Source organism: Phoxinus phoxinus, assembly GCF_949152265.1.
Source record: "Phoxinus phoxinus genome assembly, chromosome: 24".
Classification (NCBI taxonomy): domain Eukaryota; kingdom Metazoa; phylum Chordata; class Actinopteri; order Cypriniformes; family Leuciscidae; genus Phoxinus; species Phoxinus phoxinus.
In genome coordinates, this window is record NC_136899.1 from 7,112,250 (window position 1) to 7,133,196 (window position 20,947).

Genomic DNA, 20,947 nt, shown 5'->3' on the forward strand with positions numbered 1-20,947 from the left:
ACATGCCTGTTGTTCAATTGGTCTTAAACTTAAAAAAAAAAAAATGTTAATACGATGGGACAGTGGTTGCTTTCTTTGTGTGACCAAAAATGTTTTAAAAGTAGAAAATCTCAAATCTCATGCAATGTCAAGAGCATCATGATTGATCATGAAAACCAATAACATTTGGAGTCCCAAAAATCCAACCTGGCGCAATGCATCTTGAGAATCTTAGATCTCAGAACTACAGACTAAAGTACAATAAACAAATAACAGCTAATCTTCCGAGTCGAGCCAGCCCTGGTCACAGTCTTTCTTGTGTATTGTTTGTGTTTGTCTGAGCTCTGCTGTATTGACAGCACCATCTGTTGCTGTGCTGCTGGAAGATGAGCCGGCTGACTGATAGCGACTTTTAAATTTATTCTCCTTCACATCAAAGGCACATGTTGTGCGTGCAGAACAATACTGGTACCATTAAACATCAGGATCCGACCTTTTGCAACCTTGAGCGCACAAACAACCCAGATTAATAACAATATTAGACATAAAAGTACATATAAACAACATTGCTATGAGAGGGTCTTGAAATTGGGCAGCAGTTTCAATGAAGATGCCAGATGGCAGTATTATTTCCTTTTATTTTACTGTATTGCAAGACATATCAACAAAATCAGTTCCTAAAAAAAATATATTACAATAGATGATGATGAACTTCAGCCCAACAGGACTCAACAGCAGTCTGCAATAAAATAGAAGGGAACATATGCGAATATTAATAAGATTTATATGCAACAATGAATGAAATGTTATGCTATGCTAAAGGACAATGCTGAAGCAGAAAACATTGCTTGACATTTGGAGGAATTCAGTTATTATTACCTATATATTTTGTTGATAAAAGCAAGCAATTTAAATAACTCTTTTAAAGGATATTTTAAAGGATATGAAGTAAAGATGGAGCTCCTGTAGGCTCATGATTGAGGTAAGTTGATGCAACATCAACATCATCTTAAACAAATAGAAGAAAAAATCAAGCTTAAAAATCTAGAAGCTATAATAATAAATATTCAGTACATTTTCACCAACCCACTCCAACATACGGACAGCTTGAAAAATAAATACACAGTGTTGATCTCAAAGTGATCCTTAACCCACCAGTTTAGTGTTTTTTCCCTCCTTTCTTTGAGTCTGCAGATTCCGGTTTAGGTTTTGCCGATCTGGCGAATTGCTAAAGTTTAAGTTAAGGCATAATGTTATTTGACAGAAAAACATTTGTAATAATAAATCCTAGGTGGACCTAGACAAAAACATAACTTCCAGCACGGCTGGAAACAAAGGATACCACCACAAGAGGTTTGTCGTTGAGTATGTATCCATTGGTTTCCTTTAAGGCCTTCTCCGCGCTTCTCTCGTTGGGGAGTCCGATGAAGGCCTGACCTTTCATCCTCCCCTCTCTCATCAAAACAATATCAAACCTGACGGGAACAAGCACGCTTATACATCAGCACATGTTCATGAAGAACTCGCCTTTATTCATCGCTCCTGAGAACAATGTTTGCTTTTCATTGGCTTTGATTGTGATTCGAGGAGTTGAGGCCTCAGACAAGGGCCCGAGGCATTAGACAGTGGTGCTTACATGTTTCTCTCCTCCTCTGAGGAGATGTCGATATACCGGCCATAGATGAACTTCAGATCCTGCGGAAAAGATTGAGCTGGGTTATATATCTGGTACTAAAGTGAGAATTATGAGCTGTCAGGCTGTTCTAGACACATGCTGATGAAGTGGTATGTAATCTTAAGAATTTGATATATATAGAATACAAATATATATGGTATATTTGGAGTATACTGTAATGATAAAGAGTAGTGTTATCGGTAGCACTTTATTTTACAGCCCTGTTCCGCATGTACATACTATGTACTTATTATAGTAATTACAATAACTGGGTAATAACTAGGCACTAACCCTGAACCCTAAACCTATGTAGTTACCTCATATTACCGAGTACTTTCATAGGTAAGTTACATACCACATATATTATATATATATATATATATATATATACACACACACATATATTATATATATAAATATATATATATATATGTGTATATATATATATATATATATATATATATATATATATATATATATACATATATATTAGGGCTGTCAAAAGATTAATCACGATTAATCGCATCCAAAATAAAAGTTTGTGTTTGCATAATATATGTGTGTGTACTGAGTATAATTATTACGTATAAATACACACACAACACATTCATGTATATATTTAAGAAATATTTGCATTTATATACTGTATATACATTTATATAATTTATATTATATATAAATATCTGTTATATATAAATATAACCAATTTTTCTTGAATATATACATAATTGTGTGTGTTTTTATATATTATACACAGTACACACACATATATTATGTAAACACAAACTTTTATTTTGGATGTGATTAATCGCGATTAATCTTTTGACAGCCCTAATATATATTTATATTTATTTCCAAGTCTATTATCCAGATACTTACTTTTTCTTCAACTTGCTTTGCAATATTCTTAACGTAAAGCCTGCAGGTCGGTTCTCCGGATTCGTAATTTTTAAACACAGACATTTTCTTTATCTCTGTAAATGTAAAAGAATCAATAACAAAATAAATCAATACAACAGACATACACAGTCGTGTGAAAGGTAAATCTGAAACAAAGTCGTTTAAGGAATGACTGGCTGACTTAAAAAAATAAATACAAACGTGCAAACAGTCATATGATGATGACAGCCTGGTGTGCTATCAAATATTAATTTCCTCTTTAAAGACCGACTGCATCTTTCTTGTGAACACTCGAAGCCAAATTCTTTAGTAGAGCTTCTCAATTCTATTTGATGTTCGGTGTACTACAAAAAAGAGAGTGTGTTTGCGTGCACAATTTGAGAGTATTTCACCGTCTCTGGAGAGTCTGCCTCTCTCTAGCTCTCTCCTAGAGATGAACTCCGAGGGGATGTCCTCCTCTTCCTCCTTCTCTTCCTCCTGTTTGGGGACCTGAGCGCTTGGGTAGATCTTCCCGAACCCTTCTGTGGCTTCCTGAACGGAAACCTCCTTCTCTGGCGTGTCTAGGAAGAAGTTGCGTAAACATAATTAGAGCGTGTTTTGAACTGTCACGGTGCTCAATTTCAATCTGTTTGTGAGGCTGCCTGTTGCAGATTTCAATGATGACAAGTGAAAGGCGGCACCGAAGTCTTGTGTGAACACGCATCAAAATGACAAGCCTTTGACTCTTCAAAACAAACTAGAAAGCGCAGGATTGTTTTCTTGTCATGCAGAAAAGCAGAATCAATTCCTGTAATCAATAACAAAAGGCACGTAAATTCAGATAAAGTGGAACATCCAAGCCAGAGGAAAAACAGGCGAGTGTATTAATCTCGGAGGGTGACGCTGGTGTGTTTGCGGGGGGTCACGCTCCATGGGGTTTCCTTTCAGGCTCTTTCATAGCGCAGTTGGAGATGTCACCTGGCAGTTGGCAGTAAGCCGTAAGCAAACGCGTATGAGGAATTATGGGAAGCAGCGAGGCTACACAAATCCTCTGGAAACTTGTCTGACAGATCTATAGTGCCTAATGTGTACTAGAGCAGGAAGTGCTGATAAGTTCCCTCAGAGAGGTGGACGTTTCTCGTCATTTAAACATCAGATGAAAGCTAGTATAATGAAAACAACTACCTGCCCTGTGCTAGTTTCTTTTATAAAGAGGGTTAGGAAAGCTCTTTGACTTTGTAAGGTTTTCATCTCCGTTTTTGGTCATAGACCTTAATGGAAAACAAACAGGAAGATGAAGTAAACAAAAGACCGGCAATCTCAATTTGAGAGCAGAGGATGACTTTTATTTGCTTTGTCTGCATGTGCCAACATTAAATAATTGCTAAGATGTATTCGCGTTTTATTTTGTTTAATAGTTCCGTCATTCCCGATTCCTGAATTAGGTTTGCATAACAAAATATCAAAATAAAACTGATATCATAATAAGGTTTTATTTAATTAAGTAAATATATATGTGCTACCGGTTCAGAGTGAACCATGTCATTTACACACGTGTAGTTCATGCAACAGTGTTTGTTTGTTTATTTGTTGGCTACCCATCAAATTAAAAGCTTTAAGGTGTGCAGTTTGAAAATGAGCAAATTAAGATGTAAATACTAGTACTGTAATTGTACAGTAAGTTAAAATTAATTTTCTTTATTTTAAAGTACAATGGTATTATTACAATATACTTATTTTGCTTTGATTCATTCATTTAATAATAAATCACAATAAAATCATAATTATTATTATTTGAATTGGTGAATGTGGCCTATGAAAACTCAAGTGGAAAGAGATTTCTTTTTTTTACTCTGTTAACTTTATGGCTTGAGTTAGATTTTGCGAAGAGTAAACGCAAGTACATCCAAAATTTTCAAGTTTTGTTCAAATATGGTGGTTCGGCCCTAAACAAATTTTGCACTTAAAAGTAAATATTTTACTTATTTAAAATTATTTATTTTATTTGTTTTCCATGCAGATGCACTCCCCAACAAAATCACCCCAATTATTCTAGAATTATTCATTCTTTCCAAATAAAGCTACTCAAGTCATCTGGTGAAACTTCGATACTTGCTCATATTGCAGACAAACTAAATATTGCTATTTTGACGATTTATTGAGTTTTTTTCCAGTATCGTGCAGCCTTATCCCGAATAAAGTTTCAGGGTTATCCTGACACAGGGGAGGGTCTCGGCGCCTCATGGTGAGAGCAGCTCGGTCTGCTGACAGCCCGATACATTAAATCTTCTCTCCAGCTGAGTCACTATTCTCAGGGCTAATTGCTGTGTTAATTGAGCAGGTCCGCTCAGGATGGATGGGTGAACCTGGGGCGCATTCGGTGATGCAGGCGGATAGATAAATGAATGATGGGATAGAAGGAGTGGCGGGGGACCTGCAGCCTTACCTTCAGTCGCATCTGCGATTTGCCGCTCTTGATTCTGTCCGGGCCCCTCGAGGATGGTGGACACCTCAGCCGATATATGGAACTCAATTTTTTTCTGTCCGAGCGTCTGAGGTTGCTCGAACACGTCTGCTAGCTGCAGGGCTGGGCCTGAGGGTCTGAGAGATACAACATTGAGCTTTCAGCAAATCTCTTTGTATTATAAGGTGGTCTTTTGAAACTATAAGGCGTTGCTTCATTTTACTTAATTAATTATAAAGAAGCTTATGGTTGAGTGAAATGTAGCTGACAGTTTACCCGTGGGAATCCGGTTTGGGAATAAACAGGAAGTCTTTTAGTTTGGGTTTCTTTCTCTTGGAAGAAGTCTTTGCTCTCAGCAGTCTTTTGCATGGCTGGTTAACAAGGCCCATCAGTCTGATCAACCTTTGTGGAACGCAGGGAGAAGAAGTGTGAAGCTATTAAACATGTATGGCTTTTGAAAGCAAGGCAAAATACAGCAATGAAACAAACAAACTGAACACTTTGCAGCTTTTAGCCGCAGCCATTCTGGAGGCTAACAATCTGTCATGAGAAAACGTGCCAATGCTGATGATGCATAGTCAAAAATACTATCACATTTATTTTTAGGCATTTCGATTTTAGACATGTAGCAGGCACAAAATGTGTCAGTAATCTGTCTGTCTGCAGGGAAAATTGATATTTTGATATTGAATATTTAATTATACATGCTCATTTCTCATATTTTTACATTTAGGATATTTTATCATGGAATAATTATACACTACTGTTCTAAATTTTAGGGTCTGAAGAAGTCTTTTAAAGTAAAAAAGAGTGATATTGTGAAATATTACAATTTAAAATAACGGTTTTCTTTGTTTTATATGTTTTAAAATGTCATTTATTCCTGTGATAACAGAGCTTAATTTTCAGCATCTTTGTCATGTCACATGATCCTTCAGAAATCTTATAATATGTAATATAATATAATATATAATAAATCTTATAATCTTCAACATTATAATATGTTGATTTGTTGCTCAAGAAACATTATTATCAGTGTTGAAAAATAATCAGTGCTTAAAATTTCGTGACATAAATGTCTTTACTGTCTTAATCAATGTTTTGATCAATTTATGCATCCTTGCTGAAAAAAAAGTATTCATTTATTTAAGACAAAAATCTTACTAACTCCAAACTTTTGAAAGTTAGTGTAAAAGATACTGCCTCTTTTAATTTAGCAACTGTATTTTATCAGTGACTGACCTAAGTACTCAGTAGGGGGTGGAAGAGTTTGTTCAAATGTCTGTAACATTTAAAGGGATAGTTCACCAAAAAATGTTAATTCTGTCATCATTTACTCACCCTCAAGTTGTTCCAAACCTGTATTACAGCTGGAAATTAGCCGTAGAGGCTAAAGCTGCTCTTTTTGTCAAAAGGGATTGTCCACGTCATTATAAACTAATAAACTAAACTAAACTAAACTGTTGATATTTGAAATGAACCCAAACAAATACACCCCTCCCTTTTTCAAATCTCCCTCTTGCTCTCTCTCTCTCTCTCTCTCTTTCTCATCATGAGTGTATACGCCCCCTACTGCTGATTGGCTACAAGTGTGTTGTGGTGCTCAGTTCAATACACTTCTTTCAACAGCGTTTCTCAGAAAACGCTTACTGCACCTTTAACTAACTCTATAGCCATAGTGCCCCATTTGGAAACACTGAAGAATGCAACACATACTTTTCGACACATTCAACATACTTTACTACTGATTTTTGAATTCACTCATACAACTTGCACACATCTACTAATAATGTCAAACTGCTTAAACAACTTGTAAATAAAATAGAAAGATGAAAAGCCAGCTACCTCTCTTTATCTTCCTCATCTCCACTCTCATATTCGGATTCTTCTTCACTGCCCGACGCCCCCTCCTCGTGCTCTGGTAGAGGAGGGTACTGTGGGGGGAAGGGTGGGGGCATGGGCGGCAGTGGGCCAGGGGGCATCTCAAACTGAAACGGTGCAGATGAGTGGGTTACACCTTTGTGTAGCTCATCAATATTAGCATAGCACTTATATTGATGGGATTCAGTGAAACGCAAAGCATCAGGAATGGGGTTGACTTTGAATTCAGACTTCAATTTAAGATAAGAAAAACATTCCCAAAAGCGCATACCAACTCACCATTGGCGGACGAGGCGTCACCGGCCCGAATGGGCTGGGGAGGTTCATCTTATTCATCAAGTGAAGAACCTGTGGAGGAACATGTTCATCTGATGAAGAAAGGAGTGTGTGTGTGTGTGTTGTTTTCACACACCTGGTGCTGCATATTTCTTGGGCACAAACATTAATTGTGACCCTGGCTCCATATGTAACCCAGATTGCTGCGTTGGAATATATTTAGGCTCAGTGATGGCTCTAAAACGGAGCTCTGAGCAACAGATTTAATGTGTTTAAACCACCAGCCTGTTAGAAGAAAGCTAGCGCCACCAAAAGGCAGGCCAGGAAATTAAATTATATCATGCTGTTTCACAAAGCGGTGCGGTGTAGCTTAAGGGAAAATGTTAAATACATCACTCATCCCTCCCACATGAGCGCGATATTAATACCATCAGAATAATTCCCTCTAAATATTGTGGTTTGATGTTTTAGGGACTGGACTTGATTCAAAAAAATCCCATTAGTGCCACTCCGAGAGAGCTGAGAGAGAACGTTTTCCTGTCTTTTTTACCTGATATGAACTAAAAACCTGAAAGAGGGAGAGAGATGCTGGTACACAAGAGGTAATCATATAGATGTGCTTGTTTACACATTCCCAACATGAACTGATAAATAAAACAACAGAAAAAGATAGGGGGAAAAAAATACTTTGTCTCTACTCACTTGAACGTAGAACTTGGGTACGCTCAAAAGTGTGTGTGAAATGTTTGTCAAAATTCCACTTGAAGGAGGAGGGTATAAATATTTCAGCGTTGGATTTGTTTGAAATTTCAACCTGCGGGAGGAAAGAAAAAAAAAGCATACATGAAAAATTGCCAGTCGTTCCAGAAATGCTACCCATGACAAAATCCATGAACATAATGGTGTGAAGCATAAATATAAGAGCGAGGTACAAATATTTGGCTGTGTTTGGTAAATGCCCACGCCTGCATTCAGGAACGGGTGAGCAGCTACCCTTAGTTAGCTACACTTACAGCTACAAGTTACAAACAAAAAGGCTTTTTTGTTAGTGGCCAACATTTTATTAATACATTTTATTATTCTTATGATTACAATCAGGTTATGTCAATTCTGTAAGAATTTACACTCTAAGTTTGTACCATCATCACATATTATACTACTACTCACCAATACTGAATATTATTACTATAGTACTTAATTTAGTGCAGGCAATATTTAAAATATTCATAATGATTTTGCTGGTAATATAAAATTGAGCTTTTAATGTATTTAAGTATCATAAAGTCACCATTAAACTAGTTTAATGATCCTTGCCAGTATGAGAGCAGAAAGATTTTAGCAAGATAATTATAATATTTGTAATAATTACAATTAAAACAAATACCTAATTCCATTATGATTATTTATGAATACATTTGACAATAATAATAACACTGAGAATTTAAGTGTCTGCTATTAGATATATATATATATATATATATATATATATATATATATATATATATATATATATATATATATATATATGTAAATAAATAAAACATACACTGATGAGCCAAAACATTATGACCAGACACAGGTGAAGCAAATATCGTTGATCATCTCTTGACAAGGGCCAAATTGTTATGGCAAGGCAACTGGGTCAGAGTATCTGTGAAACGGCAAGGCCTGTGGGTTGCTCCTGGTCAGCAGTGGTGAGAATTTACCAACAGTGATTTTTGTGATGGTTATGGGAGGAATGTGTCACAACAAACATGTGCATCACACTCTGCTGCGTAGCCGTAGACCAATCCTATGTGCCTATGATGACCACTGTCCACCTTCGAAAGTCACAAATGGACAAATAAGGGTCTGAACTGGACCTTAGAGCCGTGGAAAAAGGTCGCCTGGACCGTTTTCTTTTACATATAGTGGACGGCCGTGTACATATGTGCTGTATACCTGGGGAAGTGATGGCACCAGGATGCACTGTGGGACGACGACAAGCCGGTGGAGGGAGTGTGATGATCTGATGATCTGTTCTGCTGGGAAACCCTGGGTACGGCCATTCATGTGCACGTAATTTTGACACGTGCAACCTACCTAAACATTGTTGTCCACCAGGTACACCCCTTCATGACAATGGTGGTCCCTGGTGGAAGTGGCCTCGTTCAGCAGGATAATGCACCCTGCCACACTGCACACATTGTTCTGGAATGGTTTGAGAAACATGATGAAGAGTTCAAGGTGTTGCCCTGGCCCCCAAATTCCTCAGATCCCAATCCACTTGAGCATCTGTGGGATGTGCTGGAACAACAAGTTCAATCCACGGTATCTCCAGCTTGCAACCTACAGGACTTGAAGGATCTGCTGCTAACGTATTGGTGCCAGATACCACAGAACACCTTCTTGGGTCTTGTAGGGTCCATGGCTCAGCGGGTCAGCGCTGTATTGGCAGCACGCAGAGGACCAACAGCATATTAGGCAGGTGGTAATAATGTTTTGGCTCATCTGTGTATATATATATATATATCACAGATATATACATACACATAACAAACAAACACACACACACATATACTGTATATACATTACAAACACATATACATCATAATTTAATTATTTAAAAAAAGCATATTTAGCTGTTTAAAATGTAAAAAGTAACATGGATGCTGTGAAAAAAAAGTGTTACCCACAACTCCAACTCCAAGGTCCAACTTTGCAACGGACTTTCCCTCGCAAGCCAAATGCTTTGAATGTCAAGACTCTTTCAAGTTGAATTTGATTGCATGTTCTATCATGGAAACGGTCTGCACCTCATTCAGAGCATCACACCACTGAAAAACACGCTTTTCAAGCGAGCCTGGTCTGTGCACGAGCTGCTCTGGCGGAATTAAATAAATAAAAATCTGTCACAGCTCCGCTCGTTAAGTGAGGGTGAAGTGCGGGCTCCTTGTGCAAAATTATATCTTAGCCCACGGTCTCTTTATCAAAGGCCACCTGGTGCCACCACATGGCAAGAGCAGACGGGCTGTCACTGCAGAACAGACACTCTGAGACATGGGCCTGTAATTGGACATGAGACGGATGGTGACAGCCACTCGCCAACTTCCTCTCTCCCTCTTTCTCTATTCGCTGTGGGCACTTCCCTACAGGATTACCAGGGCCTGAACTACTGACACCAGGTACGGGATGTCAACCGAGAGCGTTAGCCTGTCTCAAATCTCCAGTGACATCATAAACACAGTGACACAGTGAGATCGCGAACGCGAGAGGAAGTCAATGTGCTGATCAAACAAACACAGATGCATGTGTACACCTACCCCAGACTGGGAGCAATGCTGTTGTCCATCATAGGAACATTGTGTTGTTGTTGTTGTTGTTGTTGTTTTTCTTTCTTCCCCTTTTCAGCTTTAGCACCACTGAAACAGAAGGAAAACTATTACGGGGGGCATTTTATTATAAATATAAGCAATGTTGGGTTTAAGGCATTACAAGTTACGCAAGTTACAAAATCAGATTATTTTAAGTAACTAGAGAAGTAATGCTACTTTTACATTTACGACAAAACATCTGAATTACTTTTTCAAATAAGTAACACGAGTTACTTTGTTTTCCCATTTATTGACTGACACCTCTCCTGTCCACATGTTAAAAGAAATTGGAAGTAAGAGGTGTCACAACAGAGGTGTTGTGCGCTGTGTGAACATGATGGTATTATAGATCTACTAAATGTGAGCATGTATTTGTCTCTATGCATCTCATTTGCATAAAAACTCATTCAGTATTCCTCAAAATGAATAAAAACAGTGAAATGCAAAATCAGAATACGCAAACCTGCAATAATTAAATGTAAATAACATGGATATACTTTATGCATTTAATCTTAATTAATCAATGTTTTTGCTGCTGACATTCAATGATCCAATTCAACCACATACCAATCAGCAAAAATGGCTTTAGATAAACATCACATTTGTGTGTTTTGTTTTTTTTTGTTGATTTTCCTAGTTTTCTGCAACCCAGAATGGTAGTACAGCTAAAAGGTTTGGCAGGCGTGAATTTGAATTTCCTTCAGTCTAAGGCTTATTAATTTCACTTTTGGCGTGAAAAGGCCTTTACATTTGCTTAAAATAGAACTTTTAGTTTTTATTATTATTATTACAAAACAAACAAGCAAGCCCAGCCCAGCCCAGGTGAGGAAAAAGTCATAATAAAGTATAAAAAGTAACATAATTACTTACTTTTTAGGGAGTAATGAAATATTGTGATGTATTGGACATTTCCCCAACACTAAATATAAGGGTGTTTCTTAAAATATATTTGTTTTTGGTCATGTGAACTTGTAGAAAATAAACTATCTTAAAACATCTTTGTCATACAAACTAGTTTAACTTGTCTACTAACAATGTTCAGCAGTGTATATAAATGCATTATGGGAAAAAAATAAAAATTCTGAAACATCATGAAAATTTCCACAACATTTCTAATTACGGTATGAATTGTGTTTAATATGATTATGTGTTGGAAATTATATTTTTTAACATTTCTAAAATAAAATAGACTATTATGTCTTAAGGCTAATTAGCTATAATTGTATGTATTCTTAGATTCTATAAATATTTTAACTATTTTTTGGGCATAAAAAAAAATATTACAGATTGATTAGAAATGACACACAACAAAAATATTTGTTTTTAACCTATATTTACCGGTACCTAAATTTTTTCTTCACACATTAAAAGTCTCATTTTACATCAAATAAACTGACAATGTTGTCGCAACTTTTAATAAAACTTTATTGGAAAAATTGTTGGTCAGAAATGAAATGATGTGTAGTTTTGTAAACAATGTATATAATCTTTGTGAATATTATCAATGTTAATTGAGTTTTTCCTGAGACAAGGATCAGGCAAATCTATTCAAAAAAGGCATTTGAAAAGTAGCCAAAATAAATGATTTAAACCATGAACAAATACATTTTAATGTTAACTATATATAACTAAATGAAATATGCTTGTTTAAATCAACCCCTGTCACATAAAAGTGCCCATATTTGAAGAAACATCCATAAATTAGTTAGCCAATCATAGACACGTTTAGACAGTGTGTATTAGAGGAGGGAAGGAATAGGAATAGCTGAAAGTCTATTGTTATGATTGATTTAGCCATTTACCTGTTAGACACAGGTGGGTCTTTCAAAACACTGACATTGTCTTGATCTTTAGCAAACTCAACCACTAGTGTGTGACCAAGGATTCTCAGCTGATGAAGTCTGTTTAGCGCCTGTGGGTGGAGAGAAGCAATTTGGTTTACTACCATGTCGAAGCCATCTCTTAAACCACAAGAGGAGCATGTGTGTTTTAATTTTACCTTAGAGGCTGAAGTCTGACTGCTGAAAGTTGCAAATGCCATATGCTTCTGCAGACGACAACACAATCAGGTCAGCTGTATTTATTCATTGCATCATTTACCCAAATTTGCAACTGTCGTACTTGCAAATCTTGCGACTTACTAGTGGTCCATTCTCTGACAGCGCTCTGACGGAAGAGGCACCAAAATATTTCAGGAGATCCTCTTTCTCATCTCTGTTGAGTTCTCTGGGCAGATGCCGTACGATGAGGGTTTTGCTTTTCTTTGTTTGAACGTCGGCCTCGTCCGTCTCTGCCATGATTCTACATTTAAAGACAAACAATTAAGTCCATCAGTAACTTTGTTTGTTCATGATGCAAATTGGCATGCACATCTTTTAAAGTGAGCAGAGGGTAAAAAAGCATGTTTTCATTGTTTAGCGAGCCAAAACAAAGACTTGCTGCATTATAAAAGTTACGTCACCTTAAATTTGATTTCATGTCCATAGCTTTACATTTCACACCAAATTAATGTTTAACGTCAATATAAATGCAATAATGTGCATAATACATTTAACCAAATTCATATGTTCTTAATATCAAAATAATAAATAATAAATGTTTGCTACAAATTTGACCCATAAATAATAAAAATTGTAAAAATACATTATTTTATGGCAATTATGCTCATTTCCCTCCCACAATCCCAATACTGTAACATCAATACATATATAAATCCCAGACTAATTAAAAACAGCTAAACTGTGTAATATCCCAACATTATAATATGAAATAATAAAGTATCATTATTATTGCATTGGAATAATAATAATATATTTTCACATTAACGAGAACTTGCGAGGGAAATGTGAATAGCTGTCCATTAAAATAGTTGGCTTCAAAGCTTTCACAAGATTCACCTGGACAGTTATTACCTTCGTTATAATATATATTATAATATTAAGTGTATATATATATATAAATACAATGCATGGGTTAATGCATTTTAGTTATTTTCAATACAATGAGAGCATACGTTCTGCATAATACTGCAGCGTGTCTGTCCGGAACTGAAGTTAAGCATCTATTGTTGTTCAGGGGGAATGAAGTCCTGGAAACACAGTATCTGCACAGGCTAAAGAGGACTATTCTCATATCTGGCCCTTATCAAAGACTGAAGGACACGTCGAATTTGCATTCAAGGAATAACAGGCTTAAGATTTTGTCCGTAAGTAAACAGTTTAAAAATGAGCAAAAGCTAAGTTAGTTGAGAGGTTTGGTTGTGAAGCGAGCCTCTGACTAAACATTAGCAGCAACAGAAAACTCGAGTACAGATGAACGACTATTTATGGTTAACGTTAAAATGAAAAGGAATAAATAATGCATTGCGCTACTAAAGAAATATAGAGCAGCATACAGATAATAAATGACACAGTGATGGGTTAAGAGCGAGAGATATGAGACACACATACCCGGTTCAAATTCACCCTCTTCCGCACTAAGTTTGTGGGCGTGTCTAATGAGGTCAAGGAAATCTGATACCTGATTGGTTGTTTGCGGATCATTTCCTTCACTGATTGGTGCGCAATGGACATCAGTCACAAACGGTCCACTTCCAGAAAACATTTTTTTTTGACCAGGAGATGGCACTGCTGATAACGGAATTAATCAGGATCAGCATTTTAGTCAGCATGTATTCAGTAAAGAGGTGCTTAACTTTCAGTAGGCTATGTGTTGAAATTCTAAGTCTATATTAAATGAGCTATTTAATGTATTAATTTCATTAGTAAATAAGTAGTATTGTTTGTAAAGTTGCTATATATATATTTCTCTAATAATGTTGATAACTGGATTGAATGGTTGAGCTTTGAATGTGGTCAATGTGTATTCGTGTCAGTGTGTCAAACACAAGCTGACTTGTATAAGTGCTAATGGCTTCAGTTCACTCTACTGGTTTTTCTCTGTAATGCTCATACTATGTGGAGATCAGACAAAATGTGTGTATGGCTGGCATATAACCAAGCCAAATCTTTGCCTCCCTTCTTCCTTCCTAGTCATACTGCCCCTCTGTCTCCTGAGTCCTACTTATTCAGTTTCTTTTTCCATGACACCCCTTTTTCACATTTTCAAGAATCCATATTCAATGAGCTTGAAAGATAAATGTATCGTGTGGTAAGTTGGCAACAGTTTATATTTGCCTAGGGTGGCCTAGCGGTTGCAGATCTGGATTGATTGTCACCATTGTGCATTATAAAAACAATGTTTTTTTTTGCCAAATTTCAGTCCCATGACATATTGTCTGTTAGTTTTTCATTTTTGAGTTATGAAAGGTAGTTGCAACCTCATTAGTACACAATTTCAAACTCGATGACAGCTTTTATGAGTTTGTACTCTGGGAAAAGTCACTGAGAAGTGACCCTGGTTTAAGGGCCAACTTAACTTGGAGATCGTCCTCACCATTGTCAGACAGCCTCCAAATTCCAGTGCAAATGAAGTTTTTTTTCCCGTTTTTTTTTCTCCATTGCGGACAACATGGGCATTCCTTACAGGGGGGAACAATGCCCCCTTTCAGTCTGGCCGGCTCTGAAATTTCACAGGTGAAGGGAGGAGCGGAAGGTATCTAATCCCTGGCCTGAACAGCCAGAGCCTGGAGAGAGCAGGGAACGGGACTGCCCGTCTCTGACCACCCTGTCAGCTGGCCCGGCTAGTGACAGAAACGTGTCAAGAAGGAAAGGTTTGTGCCCCATCAGCATTGCCTTGTGAAGCATAAATCATCTATCATGCTGACTACTCGTGTGAACTCTGTAGAAGCCAACCGATCGTCTGATGGTGACGGATGTTAATGTAAAGCAGTTTGCAATTAAATTATTTTATAGTCTAGACCTAATAACATGGTAAATGTTTATTAAATTGTTTTGTTTTTTTTGCAGTATGTTTAAATGCTCCTGTGATGTTATAAATAAAACTTTTTTGATACAGCATGCAGTCTCTCTCTATTTTTATTTATTAATATTGTATATTTTGCAGCTTATTTAAATGGCCCTGCAGCATTACAAATAGATTTTTGCAAGTAAACCATGTCTTTCTCTCTCTGTTTATTTATTTAGTAAGTTTTTCAGCTCATTCAAATGGTTATGTATGCGTTACTAATAAATTTTTGCAGGTAAACCATGTAGTCTTTCTCTCTTTCTTTCTTTCTTCCTTCAAAAAATATGAAATAAATAAAGAATTATTAATTTATGTAGTATTTTTTGCAGCTCATTTAAATGATCATGTGCATGTAGTCTCTATTTTAAAACGAAGGGTCAAATTTTACAGAAATGAAAAGATCAAATCAAAATGAATAGTTTAGCAGTGGTTAATGGACAAGAATACAGTTAATTTTTATTGAATATAATTTTTTTTAATGAGCTAAATTAGAAATGACTATATTAAAACAAACTGATTCAGAACGGAATTTAAGAGTTTTGCCAGGCTTGAACTGTGACCATAGACGCCCTGCAATGTGCCGTGGGCAGCACAGCAAGTCTGAGTTGTTTGCTAGTAACAAACATTAATTTGGGTGTGGGGGGCTAGAGATCAGCGTAACAGGCCTGTCTGCAGTAAAAGTGCTTTCTGGATCAACACAAGCAGAGTCACTACATTCCTCTAGCTGTAATTTATATGACAGCTCTAAAACAAGCCCGCTGTCCTTGCTGTAGGCAAAGAATTCTTAATCCCAAATGCTCCGAAACAGCCGGAGTCCTATGTCTAAAAGAAAGTAAATAAACAGATAAACAATCACAAATTTCCTGTTTATTCTCTTTGGGAATGTATGTGTGCTTTTCCCATTTTTCATGAATTCCTGGTTAAGACATATTATCTGATACAGCATAAAGGGAAGCAGAGGCATCACAGCCTGTTTTTATACCGTTATTTTAAGACACTTATAAACTTTTATCCTGCCTCCCATTGTTAAAGGGATGGTTCACCCAAAAATGATAATTCTATCATCATTTACTCACCCTCAATTTGTTCCAAACCTGTATATTACATGCATTTCTTTGTTCTGCTGAACACAAAGGAAGATATTTTGAAGAATGTCGGTAACCAAACATTTGTAGGGAACCATTGACTTCCAGTATGGGGTAAAAAATACTATGGAAGTCAATGGGGCTCATCAACTGTGTGGTTACCGACAATCTTCAAAATATCTTCTGTTTTGTTCAGCAGACTCATACAGGTTTGGAACAAATTTAGGGTGAGTACATTTTTTGGCGAACAATCCCTTTAAAGAAGTGCATGCATGCTGTTTCTTGCCTTCGCTTCAACCAAACCTGCATCAAATATGGAATTTTGTGGCTTTTAGTCCATGTTTTTTTAGCTTACTCCTAAACGTATTCAAAATTGTTTTGTAGCAGATACATGTGTGCGTTTAAAATTTACAGTCTATTTTATGAAAACGAAATAATAATATTGATGACTCATCATGCACTCACAGGTGTTTTTGTCCAATACAATTCTCCCTGAAATGACAATGTCCCTGCCCCTAAAAAGAACTACTTCTGATTTAGGAATAGCAAATTACAAATAGTGTTCAAATGTGATGTAAATTAAAGTTATTGACTAATTGGAATGAGGAAATGCATTGACATGTCTTTGTTGAAAGTGTGTGGTTTAAGTTTGCAAAATGGCGTTATTGCAAAATGACTTTAATTGCTTAGCACCTTTAAATCACATCGACAGTGAGTCTAACGCAGTTGCTTCCCTTTGCTGTCTTCCTGTCTTTAAAAGTAAAAGGAAAGATTTAATCAGAAATAATTTCACAGAGGAAGGAAGCTACATTCTGTCTAAGTAATTCCTTATGTCATTGGGTGCAGGCATGCATCAAGAAAACAGATGAGATCTACTGCTATTATCTAAACCACCACTTTCAGATCTCTCCTTATTCTCCATCTTTCTCTAACCTCCTCTCTCTATCTTTTTCTTTAACTTTCTCTCCAAAATGCCTTCAGCACCTGCCAATGTCTAAACAACATGCTTTTGACACATAGTGCTTCTACTTGGGGGTTGTTTTGGGTCTCAGTCAGGTCGTAATTACGACAGATGAAACACTGCGCCAGTGGAGTGGATTCGAGTGATCATTTCTTTAATTAGTCCCGGGACAACCGAAAATCAAGTCCATATGATGGTGATATCAGCACAAGCCGGATTCCTGAGCAATGTGCCATGCAGATGTGAGTCCAACACAATGGGAACAACCTAGCCTTTGTGATGCCTTGCTCTGGTTTTGATATGACAAAAGACACTGAAGCTTGTGACAGAATGTGAAGCAGGCAGATTTTCCATTTTGCAAGACAAAATTGCGAATGGTATTCAAATAAATTCTTTTGTAAAGTTGTTATCCTTTTTTTTTTTTTTTTTGCAGTTGGTAGGTTGATATACAGCAGATGTACATAATGCTCAAGTGTTTTTGGACAGTGACTTTGCTCGAATGTTTAAAGTGATTGTTTTCTAATGTTTCCAGACAGTCACTGTTGTTGGCTATCCTGTGGTTTCAGATGGCACCTGTGCGCCAGTTATTTCAGACATGTAAGCTACCATTATCCAAGTGTTTGTTTTCAGTAAATTCAAACAGTGATTCTTTTCAGCGACTATTTTGCCAGTGTGAATAGGAATTCTAAAATTCTAAGTAAAAACGTGTGATCTGAAGAAGCATTTCAAGTTTATTTCCCCCCGTCTCTCTCTCTTCATACCATCAGTTCTGGGAGTTATAAGTCCTGTGGCATCATTCCCTTGATCCCAAGAGCTTTGAACTGTGGGGCTTTGACTGAAGATATCATATAACTGTTTTGACAGATCAGCCAGGCTCAAAATGAGTCCTGCATTGACATGTAATATCAGATTAGAATCATTTGGGATGTTTTCAGAAAAGTCTTGCCTCATGCACCATTACTCGATGTGTTAAATGGCTGACCTTATTCTCATGTTTCAACGTCCCCTTGTGGAGGATTTGAGTTGAGTTTGTTAACAAGGAATTTGAGGCAGGGCGCTCCACACTTCAGAAAAAATGGGAGATTCGCAAATCAAACAATGTCCTTTGGGCTGGGAGGAACCCAGTGTTTTACTCTAGCCCAAAGGACTTTGCAGATTTCGTTTTGTGAAGTGATTTCGTGGTTATACTCAGAATGCTCATAGACTAGAAGTGATGTACATAATTTGAATTAATAATTAAATGGGAAGTCCGAACGAGGTTGAATTTACACAACAAAGAAGAGCCTTGTTAGTTTTAGAATTAGACCTTCGATGCCAAACCCCAACTGCAGCTAATTGCTATAGCGACTTTATTACTCAACTTAGCCGTGCATAAAGCTTCAAGGTGACCACAATGTTCATGGATGCGGAGGACATGCTATTTTGGCTCTTGAGCCCCACTAAGAGATTTGCTGAGCAGTCTAGCTGTATATTTTCTTTTGATCTACGTTTCATGCACCTCGCCCAATGCATAGGCCCTACCAGGCAGCAATATCCCAGCTAGCAATTATCCCGGTGATGCTGCGCCCCACCCCGCATGGACCACACGGCCATGAACACGTTAACCATAACCACTATAGCGGTCTCCTCCTTCACCCTGGTTATACCATTAATGATTACTTTGATGTAGCACACATTATTTTTTTTTATTTTTTTCCTTTTGCTGAAAATGTCTTCATTGCTGAGTGGACAGGCAATCTTGAAATCCTTGATGTGTAGACCTCCTGTTTTGTGGGATATGTTTGCACAGCCGTCATGTTCTAGCTAGAGTGGAAAAAATAATCAACAAATGCATTGGTTGCGAGATGCTCTGAATTTGGTAAAATGCATTTACAGATCTCTAGTCTGCAGGGCTGTAGCTAGGCTATCCGGGGCCCTGGTGTGGGTTGTTTCTGTGGGCGCCCCTCGGTTGAAATCACGTTTTCGTGAAATCAGGTTTCCCCTTCAGTCACTGCATGTCACTATGTCACTGCAAATAGGCTTTCCAACTTATGTAAATCAATATTCTAACCCTTGTTTCCGGCATGGGAGTCACTAGTGCACTTCTTGAGGCCAGGTTAGTGAGCTTCACCTGCACAGCTCTTACTATAGCTGGCCTCCGTTACACTAGTTTACTTTGAATTTCAGTGTCATGCAACAGCATCCTGAAAAAAAAAGGGTCAAGATGGCCAGTGACCAGACATTTCAGGAAAACTTGTCCATTAGCATTTAGCTGAACTGTAGCTATGTTGCTATCTCAACTTTGTGTTTCGGACTACTGTACATGTATACTTATTTAGTGACTGACTTATAGGTTTTATTTTGCTGCAGTTAAAACATATAACTATCATAAATGTATACTGCACTGAGGAACAGCCCTAAGGGATTTTAAAGCATCTGCACAGTGTAAGCTTTTACACTTGAAACTGACAAGCATAGACATGCTAGTGGTTCAAGTTTTTTGCAAGATGAGGGTCTGCCTACTCACCTTTTAAACTGCCATACTTGTTGCTAAAGCCTTTAGTGATGAAAATGTCTGAAAGTTATGTTTCAAAGGGCTACTCCCCCTGTATTTGAAGCTGCTGGAACGTTGTGATTACTTCAATAGAGACGTTTTCTTCCACGAGGGGTGTGTTTGAATGAGGGATGTGAATATTATCTTTCCCTTTTTTGCCTTTTTTTTTTACTCTCCAAAACCACTCATTACCTTTACAGAAAAGTGTAAATGTTAAGGGTCATGCTGTCTGCATGCATATCACATGGCTCCATTCTTCAATATAAAAGCATGCTTTTTTTTTTTTTAAGTTGACCCTTCCATATCTTTTCTGAAGCACTCAAATCTTAAGTAGGCTAAGCATACAATCATAATTATTAATAATTAATAATACTTACCTGTCAGCATACAATATGCTTTCACATCATATAGGCTATATATATATACACTCTCTGTTTTGTTTTGTTCTGTCCTCTGTCGGTTATTGTCTTTTTGTAATGTGTTTATCTCCAGTCTATTCACCTATACATTCATCAAGTCAATTTTGATTATTCCTATCTTGTTTGTGTTGCCTGCTACACCGACACATGTGTCAATTTCCTCTCTTTTTTTTTTGTGGTGAGATATGCTTTTAATAATTACCTGACAATTAGGTTCCTAACTTATGGGGTTTGTTGCAATTGTCCACTTGTCTCTTGATATGGCTTTGATTACATGATGGGGTTAATAAGTATAGACTAATTAAATACTAATATAATTAGGTTTTGAAATTGACGCAAACCAAAGCCTGCTTATTTGACACTGCACCTGCAGGAACTATAATCTCAGTGGTTCAATGTCTGACTGTGTTTGGCAGTGTCTGGGGCTGGAAGTGGCCTGCAGTGGGTGGGGCATGACTGGGATAGGGCAGAGATCAGGCTGCTGGGAGAGGAAGGCAGTGCAGGTCTGAACAGAGCCGAGACAGGCAGTTAGACTAA

The 20,947-nt window shown here is 37.2% G+C and overlaps 1 protein-coding gene across 2 annotated transcripts; it reads right to left on the bottom strand.

Annotated features, from left to right (window-relative positions):
• Positions 1-380: 380 nt before the first annotated feature.
• Positions 381-14,056, bottom strand: rnpc3 (RNA-binding region (RNP1, RRM) containing 3). Of its 2 annotated transcripts, none has more exons than XM_079602370.1 (16): positions 13,957-14,056; positions 12,649-12,808; positions 12,507-12,554; positions 12,310-12,419; positions 10,457-10,555; positions 7,857-7,968; positions 7,158-7,226; positions 6,843-6,985; positions 5,274-5,399; positions 4,980-5,134; positions 2,947-3,114; positions 2,534-2,628; positions 1,616-1,674; positions 1,322-1,454; positions 1,135-1,207; positions 381-718 (listed from the first exon to the last, which is right to left on the bottom strand). In XM_079602370.1, exons 2-15 carry the CDS (start codon positions 12,802-12,804, stop codon positions 1,139-1,141), a joined length of 1,542 nt encoding a protein of 513 aa, XP_079458496.1. In that variant the 5' UTR covers positions 12,805-12,808; positions 13,957-14,056; the 3' UTR covers positions 381-718; positions 1,135-1,138. The 2 variants fall into 2 exon arrangements, with proteins under 2 accessions (XP_079458496.1, XP_079458495.1); XM_079602369.1 differs by having other exon boundaries at positions 582-987; positions 13,957-14,011.
• Between the last annotated feature and the right edge of the window lie 6,891 nt (positions 14,057-20,947).

Excerpts from the sequence above, each read along its gene's own strand:
- rnpc3 (XM_079602370.1), bottom strand. The coding sequence starts at position 12,804 with ATGGCAGAGACGGACGAGGCCGACGTTCAAACAAAGAAAAGCAAAACC. Across the intron at positions 5,135-5,273 it reads CCCAAACCGGATTCCCACGG|ACCCTCAGGCCCAGCCCTGC; the intron begins GTAAACTGTCAG and ends TGTATCTCTCAG. Across the intron at positions 1,675-2,533 it reads CAAAGCAAGTTGAAGAAAAA|GATCTGAAGTTCATCTATGG; the intron begins GTAAGTATCTGG and ends TCTTTTCCGCAG.